Genomic DNA, 20,675 nt, shown 5'->3' with positions numbered 1-20,675 from the left:
ATTTTTTCTTCATTTCCCTATAACGCCCTGGTTGAACTTGTGGTAAGCAAGGGGAAAATAAAGAAAAAAAATGAGAAAAAATGATAGAAAATTTTACTATTCCTAATACTATATTTGGTCATTTTCTCTTCTAGCTTTTTCTCTCAAACCAAACAAGGGAAAAGAAACAATTTTAAATTTTCCTTTCTTTCCTTTTTCCTTTCCCTAAGTTCCAGATAAATCGAAAAATTATTCAGTGCCCTTCGGTAGCCCTAGGTCTCTCCTCAAACACATATGTTTGTGCAGCCCAAGACCAAGTATAAGAACCCCACAACAATGTATGTCCCTAGATTGCCACTAATCTGATAGTATAAGAACGGGGTAGACAGAATCAATAGATTAGGGACGTAGTAAAAAACATCAAAATAGTTGTGGGATAAAAGTGTTACAAACTCAAGTAGTACTATACACTGAAAAGTGAAAACGGTTTAACGGCGAAATCATTCTTTACCTCTCGTCCGCTTTCTCGCTTACGGACGGCGAAGTTACGCCTACCACAGCCGGCTACGGCGGCGTCTACGGTCGGCACGGGGTTCCGTACGCGGTGGCGGCGACGGTGCCGGTGTTAAGTAATCTCTTTCCTTATCTTCTTATCTATTCTTCATATCGGTCTATAATAATCATTTAGAGCTTTCTTCTTCCGTCTTTGATGGAAAGATTAGGGCTTTATTTTATTATTCTTTTCACAGTCGGCCTTGATTTGAGTGGGAAAATGTTAGATTTCAATTTGATATAATCTGTATAAAGGAGTGTAGAGAATTTTGAGCAGTGGCGGCTCCATAAATTTCTATTAGGGTCGTCATTATGTAGTTTGAATATTATCGGCCTTATTCAAAATAATAAATAAAAAGGAATTCCAACACCTGTTTTTTTTTTTTGGTAATGCTGGGTGTCCCGTAAGCGTGGGGTGAGGTGGCCTTGGAACCTTAGGAGAGAGAAAACCTTTAAGTCCCGAGCCAAGACCACTTGGTCAACCCCTTGGGGTTAACTCGAACAAGGGTTGTACATGTACTAATGTATACGTTTGGAAATCGAATAGGAAATACATACACAATACTATAAGTATGACCGCCTGGCCGGTGAGTTCATTGCTTGCAAAGATTAAAATGGTCACACTATCAATGAATGTGATAGAAGCTGAAAACAATACTTAAATGTTGGGAAGGATAGTAAAATTAGTTGAGTGCTAGGTTTAGTTGAAGTTAAACTGGTGTTTCTCTTATTCAAATAAAAAAAGGTGGTGTTTGTAGTAACAAAATTTGTTGAAATACTTTAATGATTGTTTTGCAATTTGAATAGCAAGACATTAGAGTGTCCATGCATAAAAAGTTTTTAAGGGTTGTCAAAACATGTAGTGAACCACTAATAACATAATTCAAGTGAACACTCCAAGAACAATGTGGAGCTGCCACTGATGTTGAGAGTTCTTTTACTCAACTATAAGTTTTAGCAAGGGCTGGAGATGCCTCAGCACTCTGTATTTTTGCTTGGCACTTGTTTGTGATAAGTAATCTTTGGTACTATTCCATTGTCCAATGGTTTTGATAGATTTACTGTCATCAGGAGGAAGCAATGGATTTGGCAATTCCAGATAATGTGTTAGTGGATCAGGGAAAAGCTGAAGGTAATGATGCTGATATGGAGGATTTCAGGCATCATGTGGATGAAATCTCCACAAAGGTTGATAAGGTAAGATGTATCAAGAAGTAAATGTATGAGTTGGCTTTAGTTTACTCAGTTTTGTGTAGTGGTTGTCTTTCTCTTGGCTCTTTTCTGGGTGACGATAAATTCATTATCACAACTGGCTTACAGGTTGTGTATTATTGATATGCTATTGGATCTGATCTTAGTATGTTAAAGTTTAAACAGTAAGTCAGTGAATATCTGTATTCATCGGTTGCTTCACATTCTGGTTCGACTTTACTGAAGTTGCAAATGACAAGTGTTTTATATGGGATCGAGAAAATTGTTATGCCTTCACAGTGACTTGGCTAAAGCTTGATTCTATAGGGAACGACTAAAGAGGGTATAGTGCCAACCATGATAGTGTTCTTGCTGAAATCAGAGTACAAGTTAGAAATTATGCAGCATAATGATCTGTTGTAGTGTGTACTCAAATTTAAATCTGATCAAAGAGACAAAAGAAGTTGAACCATACTATTGTGGTTGCTCTAATTGAGTCTAAGATTGTTAGAGCTTGTCCCACTGTGGTTAATTACTTAATTACAACCTCCATAACTCTTATATGAGTCGGGGTGGCCTCTCCACTAATTGCCTAATGGTTTTGAGTTGGATGTTTTAACATGGTATCAGATCTAGGTTTTCGGAGGCTTTTGGACAAGACTCTTGATTTGTTGCCATGCACCTTGTTTCTTTATGGTCCCAATGTTATGGATCCTTTGTTTACCTCACCTTGTGCGGGGGAGTGTTAGAGCTTGTCCAATCTTATAATTACAATCTCCAAAACTATTATATAAGCATGGCAGCCTCTCCACTTATTGCCAATTGGTTTTGAGTTGGATGCTTTAACAAATTGCAAGGGAAGTCATTAAGAATAGATAGATGGATGCACAATGTTCCAATTTGTAACAATTTTCTTGTACATGAGACTTCTCAATTTTCGATATTATGGGGAAAGGGATAGTTGGCTAAGGAAATAGTTGGTACATGATATTATGCAATATTGATGGTTCCAAGGAATGAAATACTATGTTCTTATGTATACTTGATTCTTAGAAAATTGAAATTTCCTCTCTCTCTCTCTCTCTCTCTCTCTCTCTCTCTCTCTCTCTCTCTCTCTCTCTCTCTCTCTCTCTCTCTCTCTCTCTCTCTCTCTCTCCGGTAAGATTGCAAATTGACTGGTGTCAACCATCCTTACAGCAGTCTTACCATGGTGTATCTATTATATTTGTTTGGTTGTTTTATTGATTAATTTTCTGCATTATATTTGCAGCTTGAGCAAACACTGAATGAGGTAGAGCAGTTCTACTCAACTACTGGTAAGAAGCAATTGAATACTTCCAAAGGCACCTCAGTTGCGAAGGACAAAGATAAGCATATTGCCAATTTCAAGAAGCGGCAGCAAGATGCATCACTTAGAGAAGCAGCCGCAACAAAGAGAATGCAAGAACTCATGCGCCAATTTGGTACAATATTACGCCAGGCAATCACTGATGCTTTTTGTTTCTTTCAGTCTTCTTTATATCAGTTTCTAAGTTGAAGTGCTGCCCATCAAGCATATAGCTTAAATGGAGATCTTGAATTATGCTTGCACCTTTGGATTTATACCCGTAATTGGGTTTCTCTTGTTTGAACTCTTTGAGGTGTTTAAAATTCTTTTGAAGTTTTATACTTTTATTCCTTCGTGAATACCATGTAGAGTAAGACAAAAGCCTTTCATGACACGTTTTCCTAATACAAGGATCTGATAAGTAATTTCTGGGTTTCTGGCGCTTAAGGCAAAATTAAGTTCTTTGCTTGTTACGTACATTAATCAAATAGATATGTGCTTTACAGAAGTCATGATCATGTGCTGATATTCTTGATACGATATGTACATGGATACTTTGATGTACACTGAGCTCCATGAATTGAGTGCAGCGGTTGATATTATCTATGCTTGGTTTTAGTTTTGGGAACGTCACTATCTTTGTTTGATATATTTCACAGAGATGTCAATACTTAGTTTTGAAAAGCCTGGTTACTTACATCCGACAAACCAGTCTTGAACTTCACCAATAGAACTATGACACTTAATGTAATACCAAAGATTTCATTTTAGCTTCTTTCGTTACTTGTGCACCTCTACAAAGCAGATGGAAGAAGGATGGCAACTTACTTCACAAAGAATGAGCAAAAACTAAAAGGGCTTGCATGTTCTTATGACAACATGGCCGTGATCATGATTTCTCACTTCATAAGAAACATGAAGTGGTTCTTGTTTTTCTCTATAAGCTTAAGAAACATAGGATCATGTTTATGTTATTTGTGGAGCATGTGGCAACTTCCGATGAAACTTCATGACTTTAATTGCTAGGTGATGATGAATTATGTGTTCTATATACTGGATGAAATTAGGTATATTTGCCTTCTTGTGATTTTCAGAGTATAATATAATATATAATATAATATATACTATTATATAGGTTCCATCCTCCTTCCTTTCTTTGGGTGGATGTTTCACACATAACTGTTACTCATCCACTAAAAGAATACCTCTTGTTTGGGGGAGAAAATGGAATTTTGTTATGCTTGGCAGAGTTGCGATCTTTTAGAATTAGCCATCTCCTTCCTGAAAGTTTTGTCTGTGTTTCTTCTGGCCCTTTTTGCTGCATATTCCTTGGATCCTTTTTCAGTTAGTTGCTTGAAGATTTGATTTCCAATACAAGTAACTTCTATTGGTAGATTGGTTTTGAATGTGTATTTGTGCTTCTGCTTTTACTCACCAGATCACCCAGCACAAGTGGGCAGGACCTTTTATGCAACCTGTAGATGTGGTAGGCCTTGGTTTGCATGATTACTATGAGGTATAGCTTCTTCCTTCTGAAAATACCCACACGTATATCAATCTTCATATGAATTATTGTCCTTCCTGTCTCTTTCTTTGTGCGTGCATGAGATGTCAAAGGCACACTTGTAACATGCGTTGGATATTTCGACTGTAAAAGGTGTGGTGCTTAGCAAAGGGGTTGTGCTTTGTTATTTGTCAAAAGAAGAAAGAATGAAAATTACATACTACCATACTAGGTAGATCATCTAGTATTTTAAAATTGAATTGCATTAATTTGAGACAGCTTTTGCGGCCTTTTTAATTTCCCGACTATTTCTATTTTGCAATTTCAAGGATTCTTCTTCAATTAATATGTCAAAATTATGTACTAGGTCATTGAAAAACCCATGGATTTTACTACCATTAAATCCAAAATGGAGGCCAAGGATGGTTCTGCCTACAAAAATGTCCGGGAGATGTGTGCAGATGTGAGGTTGATATTTAAGAATGCAATGAAATATAATGAGGAAAGGGATGATGTTCATGTGATGGCCAAAACTCTATTAGCAAAATTTGAGGAGAAGTGGCTACAACTCTTGCCAAAAGTTGATGAAGAGGTATATTTTACTCCTTTGTGAATTGATGGCTCTAGTTTTTGCCTTACCTGTTCTTTGGTAGTGTTGCTACTTTAGCTTGGTGGAACATTTTAAATCTCTGCTTTTATTATAAGGATTGGTTAAGTTCCTGCAGGAAAAAAGACGAAAAGAGGAAGAAGCAGAAGCACAGATAGATATGCAGCTTGCTCAAGAGGCTGCTCATGCCAAAATGGCGAGGGATTTAAGCGATGAGGTAGTCGAAATTTCAATAGCTTTTCACAAAACTAAATCCTTCCAAAAGAAAAAGTCATCAATATTATAAAGCTCGGCTGGCATCATTATGTAGTTCCTGTTGGCATAAATTGTTGATACTGTGGACCCTGGGGCATGGCTTGAATTTTGGTTCTTTTTCAGCTTGATGAAGTTGACCTTTATCTGGAAGAACTGAGAGAAATGGTGCTTCAAAAGTGTAGGTGTGTCCTAATACTACTACATTTCCAATTCTATTGCTTCAGGTGTCTTTGAGAAGTAACCACATTGATCAAAATTTGTTTGGTATTTTTACTCCCATAATGAGTTTTTTTTCATCTTGTGTTTATATTGTTCTCATTTGGTTTGTTTAGGAATTAAGTTATGGCTTTCCCTTTTATAACCCCTTTCGCCCTTTTTGCAAAGGATTAGATAGGATTCTCTCTCGTGATAAAAAGGGCAAACCCAATGCATGAGGCTCCCGCCATTGCGGGTTCTGGGGAAGGGTTGATGTACACAGCCTTACCCCTGCAAGCAGAGAGGTTGTTTCCCCTACTCAACCCGTAACCTCCAGGTCACAATGGAGCAACTTTACCGTTGTGTCAGGCCCGCCCTTCAGGATTCTCTCTCGTGATACGTATCAAAAAAAGTTTGGGGTCTCTCATGCCCTACTGTTCTGGGAATGTTGCTTTTGTTGGAATTCTTCTACCCCAGAACTCATATTTCGTGGACTTTGTTTTGGAACTTTTGCCAATGTGGCATTGGAGGAGGCATCATGAGAGAAGTTTGATTTAACTGTGGCCCTTGGAAGTCACCATGATGTTGTAGTATCCTGTTGGTTAAATTAAGTAAAGGAAACTTGGTCCGTCCTTATTGGCTCTAAGGAAAGACGAGGTCCTTTCTAAACGGACTGTAGTACCTGGTTCAACAAATTTGGTGAAGTTTAAGAGATCTCATTTCTCTTCAGAGATCTGTCGTAGAGATTAGCTGCTTCTGCAGAATCCATCCCAATCTTTTTCAGCCAATTCAAAAATCTTAGCACGCTTTTACTCCTTTATTTCCTTTGTTTTGTCTGTAAAGTGTCTTTTTTCAAGAAGATCCAACCAATTCAACTCATTAATTTGTGTTCTTCAACGACTTTTTGGGTTCCGTGTCTGAAATCATTCAGCTATTTTGTTTTATGTTAATAAGAAGACACTATTACTTTCTTAATGCTACATTGCTCCATGTTATATACTGTTGTGTTACTCATACCTAATTTACTTGGTTTTGGCTAGCATGAAACCTTACTCAAGTATACAATGGCAATCCCTTCCTCTCTTCTTTTTTCTGGGAATGAGGAACCCTCCAAGGGAGGGCCACTTTGGACCCACCCTTGCAGGCTGAACCTCAGATACCTGCAACCACGGAGGGCCACTTGGACCCACCCTCGCAGGCTGAACCTCAGATACCTGCAACCACTGAATAGCCATAAGCCCATAAGCATCCGACTAGACAAAACATCACAAGCAGAAGTGGAACACAGGACCTCCAGGTTTCTATCCCGTCAATAACCTTAAACCACTGGGCTGCCATTGTGCGTAAGATGAGAGTTAGGCATCTAGCTGCTTCACCCTGATATCCTGCCTTCTCTTGTGTCGCATCCTTTACCTTGATATCTAGCAGAAAATAAGTTCATCAATATTCATTACATGTTGTAGTTGAAGTATGTATGATACGGGAAAGATGCTTCATGATAGCATCTTCTCTGCAATCAATGTTAACTGTGGTATCATCATGTCAGAAGGATGACTACTGAAGAAAAAAGAAGACTTGGGACAGCTCTTACCCGTTTGTCTCCGGATGATCTACAAAAGGCGCTGCTGATCGTTGCTGAGAATAACCCGGGTTTCCAAGCAACAGCAGAAGAGGTTGACCTTGACATAGATGCCCAGGTTATTATCTACCTTCCTCAATCTGTCTAATATGCTTCATCTGAGTAAGACGCTAGGCTGCATTTGGGTCTTGGATTTATAGAGTGATTTGTGGGGCCAAATAAGAAGATAGGGAAACGATGGAAAGGATATGTATGAGTACTTCTTTCAGATTCCTTTTCTTTTCCTCCACAAATTCAAGATTCAGACACAGTCCAAGTGTTTTTAATTATCAAGTTAATTGACTTGGTTTATGTTCGTTTGGCAGAGTGAATCCACATTGTGGAGGTTGAAGTTTTTTGTGAAGGAAGCACTGCAGGTTCAGGGGAAGAGTGCGGCAAGTACGGGCGATACCAACCACAACAATGACAACAACAAACGGAAAAGAGAGATTTGTGACGCTCTTGCGAAGACTTCTCAGAAAAGGAGTAAAAAGCTTCCCTAGTATATAGGCTGTTCGAGATTGCAGTTGGTGTAAAATTTTCCAATTTTCCTTTTCGCTGTGTGTATTATTTTCAGTTGATTGTCCCGAACGGAACTAATTTGATCAGTTCCTCGGAGAGACACAGTACACAAATTTGGTTAACAAGTGTCTACAACAATAATTTTCGCATTTACAAACTTGCAAGTACAATATTGCTTTTCAAGTTTTTGAGGGTTAAAATATGAGGAATCCAATTTTTACTCTACTTTTATGATCAACAATTTATTTACCTGTAATTTTCGAATAAATAAAAAGTTACTCAGTTTAACTCTTATCAGTCTTATGTCCAGGATCCTTCATAAGAATCATAACTTGGAAACTTCCAAGGCCTGATTCATTACATTTAGGAAGTCATGTAAAACCAAATGAATTCAAAACCATGCTCCATAAATTTCCTATAATGTCAATGAATATGATATCCGAATAACGACATTTATGTAATTAAAATGTCAGATTGATGATTATTTTGCTGTTTAGTCCAAGCGAAGAGCCATACCAGCTGCACTATTTTTATATCAATATCAATATTTGGTGATTCGCTAATTTTTCTGTCTATATATAATGAGAAATTCTCAATATGCTGCTTGTTGAAGATTTTTCTACTTACTAGATACAGTATGTATTATTTAAAAATGTACATAACCCCAAACAAACAAAAATAAACATGTTCCTTTTTGTCTTCATTTTTAGGTGTTTCTTGGGGGTGTTTCCGGTAGTGAAAAATTTGTAGATTTTTATTTGTGGTTGAAAAGTTGTGAGGTGTTTCCAGTAGTGAATAAGTTGTTGAGAAATGTTAAGTTGTTTCCGGTAGTGAATAAGTTGTTGATAGGTTTGTGAGTAGAGTTGCTGTAGCAAAAACAGTTTTTGTTGACAATTTTTTTGTTAGTGGAAACGAGATGGTAAAATGCGTTAAATTTTTAGTGTTTTTTTGTTATAAATATATGCAAGGATTTTCCTCCTTGCGTAAAAACTAAATTATCCAAATTAGTGAATCTGCCTTGCAGGCATAACTTTCCCATTTTCTCGAATAACTTTCCCATTTTCTATATATATACAAATTATATCTATCTATCTATCTATGTGTTTGTTTCATTATTCTTTTGTCCTTTCTCTCCAAAGTTAAATTTTAAATTTTTTAGGTCACCTATATACTGTATATAGCTCACCTAACTTCCATGAGGAAAAGAGGCTTCAAAGTTAGGTATCATCACTGATGTCCTAGCCCACACTACTAACTAATATATTTTGAAAGTAAAAATTTAAAAGAAAAAAAAAACTTTAGAAATTTCACTAAAGATAAAACTATTCACGAAATTTAACGAATACAAACTATTGCACCAAATAACAACCTCAAGGAATTGGCAAAGTGGACATGAGAAAGTAATAAGTGCTTGACCATGATGTTTCAAATCCTACGGAAGCGAACCATCCCAAACCTCGAGGCCACTAAAGATTATGCTTGGTCATTACCTTCAAGGTCTCATAATTGGTCGAGACACGCGCACCTGGATATTCTTGTTTCTTTTTCGCTTTTGTTATGGTGGTTGTAGAGGCTAGTTGACTCTACTAGAATTACTCATATCGTACTTTATGATGGGGACCAGAAACAAAGGGCTCCCGTCTTTCATACCACTAGTACTTTTAGTTAGTAAACCAGTATCACCTATTGAAAGAACCAAGCTCAATGAGCATCTTTTTGGAGTAACCCATGGGACTTTTACCCGTGAATGAAATTCAACCCCATTCTGCTAAGTATATTTTCTTTCAGTATTTTGTTTTTATTCAATTTTTTTTACGTTTGTTAGTTTTGCATCAAATTTTTATGACTTATTGATTCGTCTCGACAAGACGAATCGAAAAAGTAGATATTTTTTTTTACTTAAAAGTGATTATTTTCTAAAATATTTGGATAAAAGTAAAAAATTTTAACTTTTCAATAAGTTACAAAAATTTAACGTAAAACAAATAAACGCAAAAAAATTTAAATAAAAACAAAAACGAAAATAATCCTAAAAGTAGAAAAAGTTACTCCGTATTAGTGAAACAAGGTCAAACTGGTGACCTTGTGGATGGGGGGAACCCTCACAGCAGTTGCCATTTTGGCCTCCGGTGGTAAGACCATGCTGTCTGAATGATAAGTCACGCCAAACCAAAACAAATAGTAAAATAGACCATTCATCAGATTTTTTCCGTTCAAAAAAATCTAGCAAGCTGTTGACTGCACAATTTTTTTTTGTTTTTTTTTTCCCCGATCAGGAAAAAAGTTGTTGACTTGACTGCACAAGGGGAGGAGTAATAAATTTTCAAAAAAATTGGGTCCCGCTAGACTTTCCTCCCACAAATTTTGACCATCCATGTGGAGTGTGAACTATTCAATTCACCAATTTCTGTATCAATAATGTTAGTAGTACTAGTATTTTCCCAAAGTAAAACAGAATCTTTCCTCCATTCACCATTTCTCACCCCTCGGATCAAATTCTAGAGAAAGAGAGGAGAATCTGATTTTTATTCACCATTTCTCACCCCTCTGATCAGATTCTATAGAAAGAGAGGAGAATCTGATTTTTTTGATGGGTTACATGTATTTAAAAATGCACCAACTTTTTGACTTTTTGAATCTATCTTGAACACTGTTCAAACCCGAAAAAGCCACAACAATATAGTATATACCAAAAAAGGTAAAGCTTTGGATTCTTTGGTGGCCAGAAATTCAAGGAACCCTTTTTTCTTTGGATGAACTCGAGAGATGGGTAGTGATAATGGTGATGTCTTGTGGGCTCACCCAATGCCTTGTCTAGATCCAAAGGTACTTTTCTTGAAACTGTGTAATCTGTTTCACTTTCGGTGTTTTTTTTGGGTGTCTTTATAGCATGTATCTATTTTCCTTCAACCTTAGGTTTCAGGGTTTTTTGTTCTGATGGTTTGGGGTGTGTTTGGCATGAATTCACCTGGTTGTAGGTAAAATCTCTCTTGGGTTCTTGCTGTTTCTGTGAAAATTTGGTGTTTTGTGAACTGGGTATGCACCAATGCTTCTGGGTTTTGTAATTTGTCTGAATTCTGGGTATTAGGGTTTACGGTATGAACTTGGATTTGATGCTGTTTAGAGGTTTTCAAGGTTTGATTAGCATGATTTTGGTGGACTGGTGGGTATATCAAGTTGGCTCATGAATGTTACTGTGGAGGTTCATTTTCAGAACAAAAAAATAGGGATCTTATGGTCTAGAAATTGAGCCTTTTCTTTAAACCAGCAATTTAGAAACTGAGCCTTAGTCACACATGGAAGAAAAAGAAGAAACGAGAAACTGTTTTGTACCTTTTATCAGTTTTGGTTCAGTAAAATTTTTAGTTGATGTCATTTTTTTTTGAACGGCAAATTTTTAGTTGATGTCATAGATGGTGTTGAATTTCTTTCATGGCAGTATGCTCATTCTCAATTTCTTTTTCTTTGTACTGAACAATTATGACGTCATTTGTTTGGATTCGGATGCATTTTTGTTCGTATTATGAATTCATTAACCCATAGCGAGTGCGAGGTTACTCTAGTTCATTGGAGGGTTTCTAACGTTTTTCCAATTTTGGGTCATTGGTTATGATGAGACAGAATGAAATTCAGGAATTGGATGAGTAAGCAGAAAACAAGTGCTAGTGGGAAACTTAAAACTATGCTGAAGTGCATTTTTTCTGGGGAGCAATTGAGAAGAGATGAAATAATTCCTTCCTCAGAGTCCCTGGCAACCCGGGACTATTCGGCGAGTGGGTATTCTTCTCGAGCTGGTGAAGCTGATATAAAGTTGGATACGAGCAACATTGAGGAAGCTGAATCGTCTCTTCGTGAGAGCGGCTTTCTGAACTACGAGGTTTGTCTCAAAGTCTTGGTTCCATGCACCATTACCATATGAGAGCAATGTTGCTATACCAGTGACTTTATTGTGAATGTCACTCTCTTTTTTTCAAACCATAACCCGTTTCTCTCATATCGAGCTTGTCGAGAATGTGGGGTACTTCTACCACAGTAAATGAAGCAGATAACTGGGATATTTTTTGAATTTGGTACGTTATTGTTTCCAGTTTTTGGTAGTGCCTAGTGAATGCTATTGCAGATAAAAAGAATGGATATGTAGGAGAGGGTTTTCTTCCATGTCTAGTGGAAAAAGAAGGCGGGGGAACAAGGGAGAAGTGCAATAGGTGGTGGACTGTTCGAACAATCAGATATGTCCAAACTGGTTGCTACTACTTTTACCAGTTTCTTGTGCATTGCTAGGAACCAGAAAAATATCCATTGATTGGAGACACCGATTTGAATGGTAGTATTGAGAATATAAATAGTAAAGTTACCCCTCTCTCTTATAGCTTAAGCTTTTAGATGAGTTCACAATCTAATATGGTATCAGAGCTGGCGATAGATCCTGTGTTTGAATCTCATTGCCTACCTCATGATTAAAAATTTACACGTGTTTACCCGCTTATGGAGAAAAGTCGGGCTGCACGTGAGGGGGCTCGTTGAGAATATAAATAGTAAAGTTGTCCTTCCCTCTAACAGCTTAATCTTTTAGATGAGTTGGTGGTTAACAATCTAATAGGTACCATAAGCTGAGTTTCAGACTGTACCATGACCTGAGTTATCTCCAAATTAAGCAAGAAGGCCTTCTATATTTATTTTTGTGGGCTTGCCACTTTTTGTTGCTAATTTTGGAACATCCTTGCCTCGGTGGTTATCATGGTCCAAACTCTTTAAGTGCTAGTGATGAATAGGAAATGCTTTATGCACCCCTTTCTTATAAATGCCCTCCAAATGTTGTCCTATTTACATTTAAACACAACTCAATTCCCAGAGAACTCTAGAAAACCTATTTTGGAGTGCATTTATAAGAAAGTGGAGTGCGAAAATCATTTCCAGTGATGAATCTGGAATTTTGGGCTATAATATGCTGCCACCAATGCTCATCTGTCATGGGTATTTCTGCTTCGTAACTGTGCAAATGACTTGTAAAGGATAGGTGGAACGATACATTCCCATGGCTTGAGCATAAAGGAGCAGGGTAAAGGTCACTAGTGCTTTTGTTGTCTTTTCATTTTTCAGGTAGTAATTCCAATGAATATTCTGTTAGAAGATAATTACTATTTATTTTTATGTTTTTCGCATGAGGTGTCTCTGAAATCACCCGGTCACGCACACTACCTTGTCCATGGCTGTCCCTCAGCCTAAAAACATGGCGTCAAAAGTTGTACCTTGAATGTACCATGTAGCTAGCGTACAATGTCTTATAATATGCTTTACTCCACAAATAACCCACCAATGTGTGGCGTGAGGGATAATGATAAACTCAATGCACCTTTATCCGCACGTCCTTGTGTGAAACATGTCCCTATCATGTTTGCCCGGCTGGCCATCGCCACAGACCCCACTCATGAGGGATTGGGTTGTGCTTCAATACCATCTAAAACAACCAGGGCCCGCACAATAGCTTGTCGATGGTAGTTCTTCTGCCTAACAACATGGCTTCAAAAGCCATATCTCATATATACCATAGAGTTACTAGCTAGTGTGCCGTGTATGTTTCCTTATATACTACTCATTCCACACATAACCCACTGATGCGGGACTTGAGGGATGTAAGTCTTGGCCTCTTAAAGGGACCTAACTAATCCTCTTAGAACTTGCAGTCCTACTCTCCCACTTTCTCTAAGTATTTTCTCATGTCTTATCTTTTTAATGTGCTATGCATCTTATTGGTTGGGATTACATTGGTTACGTTTAGTAGACACTCCTTGCATAATCCCATGCTTTGTACCCTTGACATATCCTCTCAGTACCCAAATTGATATAAAAGATGGTGCGTCCCTGTTGGGGATTGGGATACGAATGCCATTTGAAACTTCCATCAGTTGACTTTTCTTTGTTTGTTGCTGTAGTTTTTGTTCTCATATCGCTGTATAGCATCACAATCTGGTCATGAAGCTGCTTTTATCTTTTTGACTCATAGGAAGCGAGAGCTTTATTAGGTCGGCTTGAGTATCAAAAAGGGAATGTAGAAGCCGCTCTTCATGTATTCGAAGGAATAGACATTGCTGCCGTGACTTCCAAGATCAAGATTGCCATAGCTAGAAGGTCTGAGATTCCTAGACGCCATTCACAAAGTGATGCTGCCCCACCCATGTCTATGCATGCTGTCAGTTTACTTTTTGAGGCAATCTTTCTCAAGACCAAGTCATTGCAGACTCTGGGGAATTTTAAAGGTGGTCCTCTTTCTTCTGGGTTTTCCAAATTGTTAATTTGTACATCATTTCTTCTATGCCAATTGTTCATTTATGTAGGATGTTTTGAACTGTCAACATTGTTGCTCACCAATTGTGCCGAAGTTTAAGAGAGCACATGTAGTCCGTAGAGGGGCAAACAGACGAACACCGAAACTGAACTAAGGTGCAGAAACACATGAAAAAATAGAATGCACAAACAAAACTTTGAAACTAGAGCTTTAATTCTGTGATGAATCACGAAGTGTTCAGCAAGGTCAAACTAATAGAAACCTTGCCTAACAGTGTTGATAATGCTATCTAACAAGTTGTATCAGTTGATGACGAATTTTCTCCACAAAAAAGAGAACAGTCCCTACTTTTTTTGGATTAACTAATTTTCATTCATGTTGGATGTGTTATCTTTCAAGTTTTGTCTTTTCTGTTGTTGGATGTATACAAATCTCGTAGTTCTGTTGTTCCCATCATTACCAGATGGGAATCACTGCGCCCGTATAATGAAGCTCCTATTTGCGAGTTCAACTGATATTTATAAAACTAGTTCCTGCCTGGTTCGTTATTGTACTTGTAATAGTCTCTCTCTCTCTCTCTCTCTCTCTCTCTCTCTCTCTCTCTCTCTCTGTGCGTGCGTGCGTGCGTGTGTGTGTGTGTGTGTGTGTGTGACATGTTAATAACATTAAGCTCCGAGTTGCTTACCCTCTACAGTGTATCTGATCTTTTTCCCCATGGTTATTTGCAGAAGCTGCTCAATCATGCAAAGTTATTCTGGACACAGTTGAATCCGCTTTACCAGCTGGGTTGCCAGAGAATTTTGCTGCTGAATGCAAATTGCAGGAGACTCTAAACAAGGCAGTTGAGTTACTTCCGGAGCTCTGGAAACTTGCTTTGGCCCCCCAAGAAACAATCTTGTCCTACAGGCGGGCCCTTCTTTATCACTGGAATCTTGATTTGGAAACCAAAGCAAAAATAGAAAAAGAGTTTGCGATTTACCTTCTGTACAGTGGTAGTGATGCATCGCCACCAAATCTCCGCTCCCAAATAGAAGGTTCCTTTGTTCCAAGAAACAATCACGAAGAGGCGATCCTTCTGCTTCTGATTCTTCTCAGAAAGTTTTCACTTGGACAGATTTACTGGGACCCATCGATCTTGGATCACCTTTCTTTTGCCCTATCTGTTGCCGGTGAATTAGGGGTCCTTGCCCGTCAGGTAGAAGAGTTGCCAACTGGGATTATGGAGAGAAGAGAGCAATGTAGCACTCTAGCACTATGTTACTATGGGGAAGGTGAAAACATGGTGGCTTTGAATCTGTTAAGGAATCTTTTGAATGACAGGGAGAATCATAACCGCATATTCGAGCTATTATTAGCTTCAAAGATTTGTGGGGAGAATCGGGATTGCCTTGAGGAAGGGATATGCTATTCCCGGAAAGTTATTTCCGAATACAATGGCAAATGTGAAGAAATGGCAAGTGTTGCAAATTGCTTGCTAGGTATCTCCCTTTCATCGCAATCGGGAGAGATCGCTTCTGATTCTCTGAGGATTACACGACAGTCAGAGGCACTTGAGGCGTTAGAAACTGCAAACAGAATGACTAAGGGAATAGATCCTAATATTGTATTCCATCTTAGTCTAGAAAATGCTGAGCAGAGAAAACTGGATGTTGCGCTATATTATGCAAAGCAACTGTTGAAACTTGTGGCTGGGTCAAGTGTTAAAGGGTGGATACTTATGGCTCGGATTTTGTCGGCTCAAAAACGGTATGTTGATGCTGTGGATATAATCAATGCTGCTTTGGATGAGACTGGAAAGTGGGATCAAGGGCAATTGCTACGAACGAAAGCTAAGCTACAGATTGCACAGGGCCAATTGAAGAGTGCCATAGAAACGTATACTCATCTTCTTGCGGTTCTTCAAGTGCAGAGTAAAAGCTTTGGAGTTCAGAAGAGGCTTTTAAAGGTAAATATCGAACAGTATACATACATATTAGGTCTGTTTGAATTACTTGTTGACACAGCCGAATAAAAGGGCTTGAGCATTGTTTTCGACAGAGGTGGTATTACACGTATTTCCTTCAGTAGATCAAATATTCACATTCTCAATGAACAATGATCAGTACCATTGTTTTTTTTTTAAAAAAAAAAAAAAAATTCAAACTGAAGATTTATGTTTAATATAGTTCTGCAAGAAAAATGGTCAATTTGTGACAGAAAAAAACCTAAACCAAAACCCGACAGAGCGTTAAGTCCCTGGGGTCGGCTACATGAATCTGTTTTGTCTATTGAGCTCTGTCTTTGGCATTTGTAGTCCAGGATATGCAAAAAACCTAGATCCTTTAGAACTAGAACTAGTACTGAACTACCACGTCTAATGTTAGTTTTGGTCTACCCCTCGTTACTGTTACGCTCAATCGTAATCGTACAACTGCTCCTAACTTGAAAAGGAAAAGAGAGGGTAAAGCTGAAGGTTGACGTCTGCATTATAAGTTTCCAGAAGACTCTCCACTCCTTCATTTTTGTGTATTTTGCTCTCTTTTGTTTTATTTTCACAGAACAGGGTATACATCGATAGAAGTCTGGAAATGGAAACGTGGCATGATCTGGCAGATGTATACACAAGGTTGTCACAATGGCGGGATGCTGAGGTCTGTCTTCTGAAATCGAAGGTTATCAATCCTCATTCTGCTTCTAGGTGGCACTCCACAGGTACATTATATTTCATTCACTACTCCTGCCTTCTTATGTCCAGTATGGTCTGCACTTCCTTTCTTCCTATGGAAGATCAGTTTTCCATTACATTCTGGAAGTTCACTTTCCCGCTTAGTTAGGCAGTAGAGCTAGCACACTAGGTTTGATGCAAACGAAATCAAGGGATAGATTCATAAGAGAGATAAATCCCAAAATATAAGGAGCAATGCTCTCTATTCTTTTATCAATATATCAAAAAACTAACTAATGAGGGCACAAGACACCTATTTATAGACTCAAAACCCTACACACACTAAAGATACTAAAATGACAACAATACCCCTAAATCCTACTGCATCAAGGTTCTCCTCACTTCACATCCTTCGAGTATATTTCTACAACAAACTTATTGGAGGAAAAAAGTAATTGAGGCTCATTAAGTTTTTTTTTTTGTAAGTAATTTAATATATTATAAAAAGGCATTAAGGGAATGCCGCTGGTATACAAAATAGGTCATAGACAAAAAGGCCCTATACACCACTATGTGAGATAAACAATTCAAACCAATCTAGAAATTGATCAAGGGAAGGATTACATTCTCACTTGTCCCAACTATACAAACTACTAACCACAAAACTTTTGATTTTAAATAAAGGTTTTTCTACTCCTTCAAAGCATCTTGCATTTTTCTCACGCCATATAGTCCGCATCAAACAAAGTGGAATCATTGCCCAAACATGCTTCCTTCTTTTTCCCACTCTAGCACCCCTCCAAGCGATTAAGAGTTCCAAAACGCTCCTTGACACAGCCCATTGTAAGCTGAACCAGTTGAACACCACAAACTAAAGCTCCCAAGCCAAAGGACAACGGATTAAAAGATGATTCACCGTCTCCGCATCCTTCTTACACATGCAACACCAATTAACAATGATTCTCTGCCTTTGGATCAGGTTATCAATGGCAAGAATCTTCCCTTGCGCTGCACACCAAACAAAAAAACTCACTTTCAACGGTGCCGATGTTTTCTAAAAACTCATTAAGTTTATGGGCATTATACCGTATTACTAATGTTCAGTTGATCATTTTTTTCCCATTGGTATGAAGAAGAGAACTTCCGTACCTCAATTTATTCTGGAGAAAAATTTGCTCCGAACATATCCCAATAGAAGAAGTATTATGTCATGTTATCTGAGTTAACATCTTGGTGCCCTCTCCAAGTGTTGTTGGCACTCATCATAAACCCAGTCTCTCATGGTTTGTTTAATAATATTTACACTTCCAAATTGTGAGTACTGTTCAAAACATGAGCTTGTTCGGGAAACTTCGAGAACCATCACTCCATCAGATTCTAGTATTATAGAAGGGTAACGAAGATGAATAAAAATATTGTACTATAAATTCTGAGTCACACTTTGAAGGGGACTTAGAAAACTTCCCTACTTCTATTAACTTCTCTTTTAGTTAGAATTGTGCATAAACCTGTAATTGCTTTAAACTCGCTGGCTGAACCATGATCCATAACCTAAGCAGTTTTACTGTGGGAGTTCAGTTCAGTAACAACTCAATTCTCGTGGAGGACACTTTAAATAAGTTATGATTTTGTATGGTTAGTTCATTTTTAAACCATGTCTCGTTTTACTGAATGAAATGTTAAAAAAAAAAATCAGCATTATGTCCTAGACCTTTATGCCTACTATATAATCCGTGCAATGTATGATTATGCAAATTGGATTTATACAGAATTGGTATCGTTTTTTTTTTTTTTCGAGAAATGGCAAGAACTTCAATAGAATAAGGATAAAAGTTCCAAGGACACAGGATACAAAACAAGAAACTAACTAATATGGACAACACTGGCTAAAGCTATGAGAATCGTGAACCCATTAAAAACATTGAGAAGGTATAATAAAGTCCTTGAGAGTGAGACCATGTACAAAAGTTTTTTAAAGCAAGAGATCAACAACAACAATAATAGAATCCATGTAGTCCCCAATCATTGGGAATTGGGAAAATAAGAGATACTCAGAAAATTAATTCTAGTTCTGAAGAAAAATGAACAATTTGTTGAAAAGTAAAAATACAGAATTGTGGTTGCCATGGGTGTCAATAATGATATGCTCTATATTTACTTTTTGAGCCTCCAAATGGCGAATGGGCACTTAGGTTGGAATTGCTCTTATCGTTTTTGTGTTTTTTGCTCCCTCTTGATTTTCTTTAGGTAAATTGTGTAAAGCGAAGGGCCTCCAAAAGGAAGCACTGAAATCATTCGAAAAGGCACTGGATGTCGATCCCAACCACGTTCCAAGCTTGATCTCGACAGCCATTGTTCTCAGAGAGCTAAGTTATCAATCACTGCCGATTGTGAGAAGCTTTCTTACTGATGCGCTGCGGCTTGACAGAACAAACCCTTCCGCGTGGTACAATCTTGGACTGCTTTACAAGGCTGAGGTTGGTGCATTGACACTAGAAGCCGCCGAGTGTTTTGAGGCTGCAGCCCTTCTCCAAGACTCCGCTCCGGTTGAACCCTTCAGATAATTGGCCGGTCCCACTGTACCCCCGCGATGATGCACGTAAATTATTTCTCTTTAACATAGTATATGTATTCATATCTTATAACATATTGTAAGTTGATTAAATAAAGACCCGATCCTGATATATAAGTACGTAGTATACCTATTTTTTGGTGTCTAGTAACTGCAGTCTAAATTTCAGTCTCAATATAAGACAGAATGAGGAGGCGGCTTTCGGATTGCACTGTGGATTGTACTTAATTTGTATTGTAAATGGCATGATTCAATTGTCAGCTTCGCGTTATTCGGCAGTTCCAAGTTCATGTGCCTGTCCAAATTGTATTCACATATATCATCGTATTGTATTTAATGAAGAAATGAAAAAAAAAAAACGATATTCTGGAGATGCTAAAGAATTTACTGGCAGTTCTAGGAAAGAAGATTGCTGAAGAATAAGTTTGCAGTGGAAAGTTATTCAGGCAGTGCAGAAATGGTTGTAATGCTATATTGCCCTACTTGGAGCATCTCCGGCCCTACTCTTTATTTTGCCTTGTAAAAAATACCGCAAATGTACATTTATTCACTTATAATTTACATAACCGAATCATATTCTCTATTTTTGCTGCTTGCAATAAATTGAGCTAAAATAAATTAAAGTCATGGTTGAATTTGTACTTTTGTGCACTAAAAATGGGACAAGATGGACATCATAGTAACAATTTGTAGTCTCTCTTGATAAGTTTGTGATGTATTGTGAGAGAATAACCTGTCTTGTAAAGCGGGAAATAAATACTTAAAAAATAAGAACCTTAAAAAAAATGGGCCAATTATTTTAACTATTTTTCATTTCCCACCTGTTAAAATTACTTACATAGCTTCACCAACTAGAAATGATCCACCAAGTAGAAAAAGATTACTTGGCTTCACCAACTAGAAATGGTCCACTCTATTTCACTAAATACCCCCCAAAATAAAAAAACACATGTGATTAGTTGGACAGAATGATTAACCTATTAACCTTCATCCTTTTTCGATTTCGATGCATCGTTTTTGTGTTTTAAAAAATAAAGGGAAACTATTCAATACACACCCTTTTAAGGTGTGTACCATATGCACCTATTGTGTGGTTCATATTGTGTCACCTCATAAAAAATTACTTGTAGGACCGGTCATTCATAACATTTTATTTCGTATCGTAACTTTTATACTAAAAATTCGTAACTTTTCAACAATATGATTCGTAACTTTTTAGCAATAGATTCATAACATTTTGGGATTCATAACATTTTGGTGTATTTTAATAAGAGTGCATATGATACACACCCAAATAAGGGGTGTGTATTGTAGTACTTCCCTTTAATAAAATTTCATTTCTTTGCTAATTCGGAAAAACTATTACTCCCTCCGTCCCCTTATTATAGTCCAGTATTTCATTTTGGGCTGTCCCTTAATAAGT

General features: G+C 37.6%; 2 protein-coding genes across 9 annotated transcripts; both read left to right on the top strand.

Annotated features, from left to right (window-relative positions):
* Window positions 1-464: 464 nt before the first annotated feature.
* Window positions 465-7,907, top strand: LOC131323508 (transcription factor GTE1). Of its 7 annotated transcripts, none has more exons than XM_058355345.1 (9): window positions 465-603; window positions 1,603-1,728; window positions 2,993-3,202; window positions 4,488-4,565; window positions 4,921-5,145; window positions 5,279-5,377; window positions 5,539-5,597; window positions 7,160-7,307; window positions 7,555-7,907. In XM_058355345.1, exons 2-9 carry the CDS (start codon window positions 1,612-1,614, stop codon window positions 7,729-7,731), a joined length of 1,113 nt encoding a protein of 370 aa, XP_058211328.1. In that variant the 5' UTR covers window positions 465-603; window positions 1,603-1,611; the 3' UTR covers window positions 7,732-7,907. The 7 variants fall into 7 exon arrangements, with proteins under 7 accessions (XP_058211328.1, XP_058211326.1, XP_058211323.1 ...); XM_058355343.1 differs by having other exon boundaries at window positions 7,157-7,307; XM_058355340.1 differs by having other exon boundaries at window positions 5,270-5,377; window positions 7,157-7,307.
* A 2,329-nt stretch (window positions 7,908-10,236) lies between these two features.
* LOC131322326 (protein NPGR2-like) lies at window positions 10,237-19,537 on the top strand. 2 transcript variants are annotated; one of them, XM_058353619.1, is made up of 6 exons: window positions 10,237-10,576; window positions 11,372-11,627; window positions 13,755-14,007; window positions 14,765-15,981; window positions 16,574-16,727; window positions 18,928-19,537. In XM_058353619.1, exons 2-6 carry the CDS (start codon window positions 11,373-11,375, stop codon window positions 19,242-19,244), a joined length of 2,196 nt encoding a protein of 731 aa, XP_058209602.1. In that variant the 5' UTR covers window positions 10,237-10,576; window position 11,372; the 3' UTR covers window positions 19,245-19,537. The 2 variants fall into 2 exon arrangements, with proteins under 2 accessions (XP_058209602.1, XP_058209601.1); XM_058353618.1 differs by lacking the exon at window positions 10,237-10,576 and adding an exon at window positions 10,600-10,728.
* Window positions 19,538-20,675: the final 1,138 nt, after the last annotated feature.

Source organism: Rhododendron vialii, chromosome 4a, assembly GCF_030253575.1.
Source record: "Rhododendron vialii isolate Sample 1 chromosome 4a, ASM3025357v1".
Taxonomy (NCBI): Eukaryota; Viridiplantae; Streptophyta; class Magnoliopsida; order Ericales; family Ericaceae; genus Rhododendron; species Rhododendron vialii.
The sequence above is the reverse complement of the archived record's forward strand: the minus strand, read 5'-3'. Positions and strand labels throughout refer to the sequence as shown.

What these genes read in the sequence shown, in the direction of transcription:
- LOC131323508 (XM_058355340.1), top strand. Translation starts at nt 1,612, where the DNA reads ATGGATTTGGCAATTCCAGATAATGTGTTAGTGGATCAGGGAAAAGCT. An exon ending in GTTTGCATGATTACTATGAG is followed by an intron (nt 4,566 to 4,920) that starts GTATAGCTTCTT and finishes ATTATGTACTAG; the next exon opens with GTCATTGAAAAACCCATGGA. An exon ending in ATGGTGCTTCAAAAGTGTAG is followed by an intron (nt 5,598 to 7,156) that starts GTGTGTCCTAAT and finishes TCATCATGTCAG; the next exon opens with AAGGATGACTACTGAAGAAA.
- LOC131322326 (XM_058353618.1), top strand. Translation starts at nt 10,688, where the DNA reads ATGGTTTGGGGTGTGTTTGGCATGAATTCACCTGGTTGTAG. An exon ending in TTCAGAAGAGGCTTTTAAAG is followed by an intron (nt 15,982 to 16,573) that starts GTAAATATCGAA and finishes TTATTTTCACAG; the next exon opens with AACAGGGTATACATCGATAG. An exon ending in TTCTAGGTGGCACTCCACAG is followed by an intron (nt 16,728 to 18,927) that starts GTACATTATATT and finishes GATTTTCTTTAG; the next exon opens with GTAAATTGTGTAAAGCGAAG.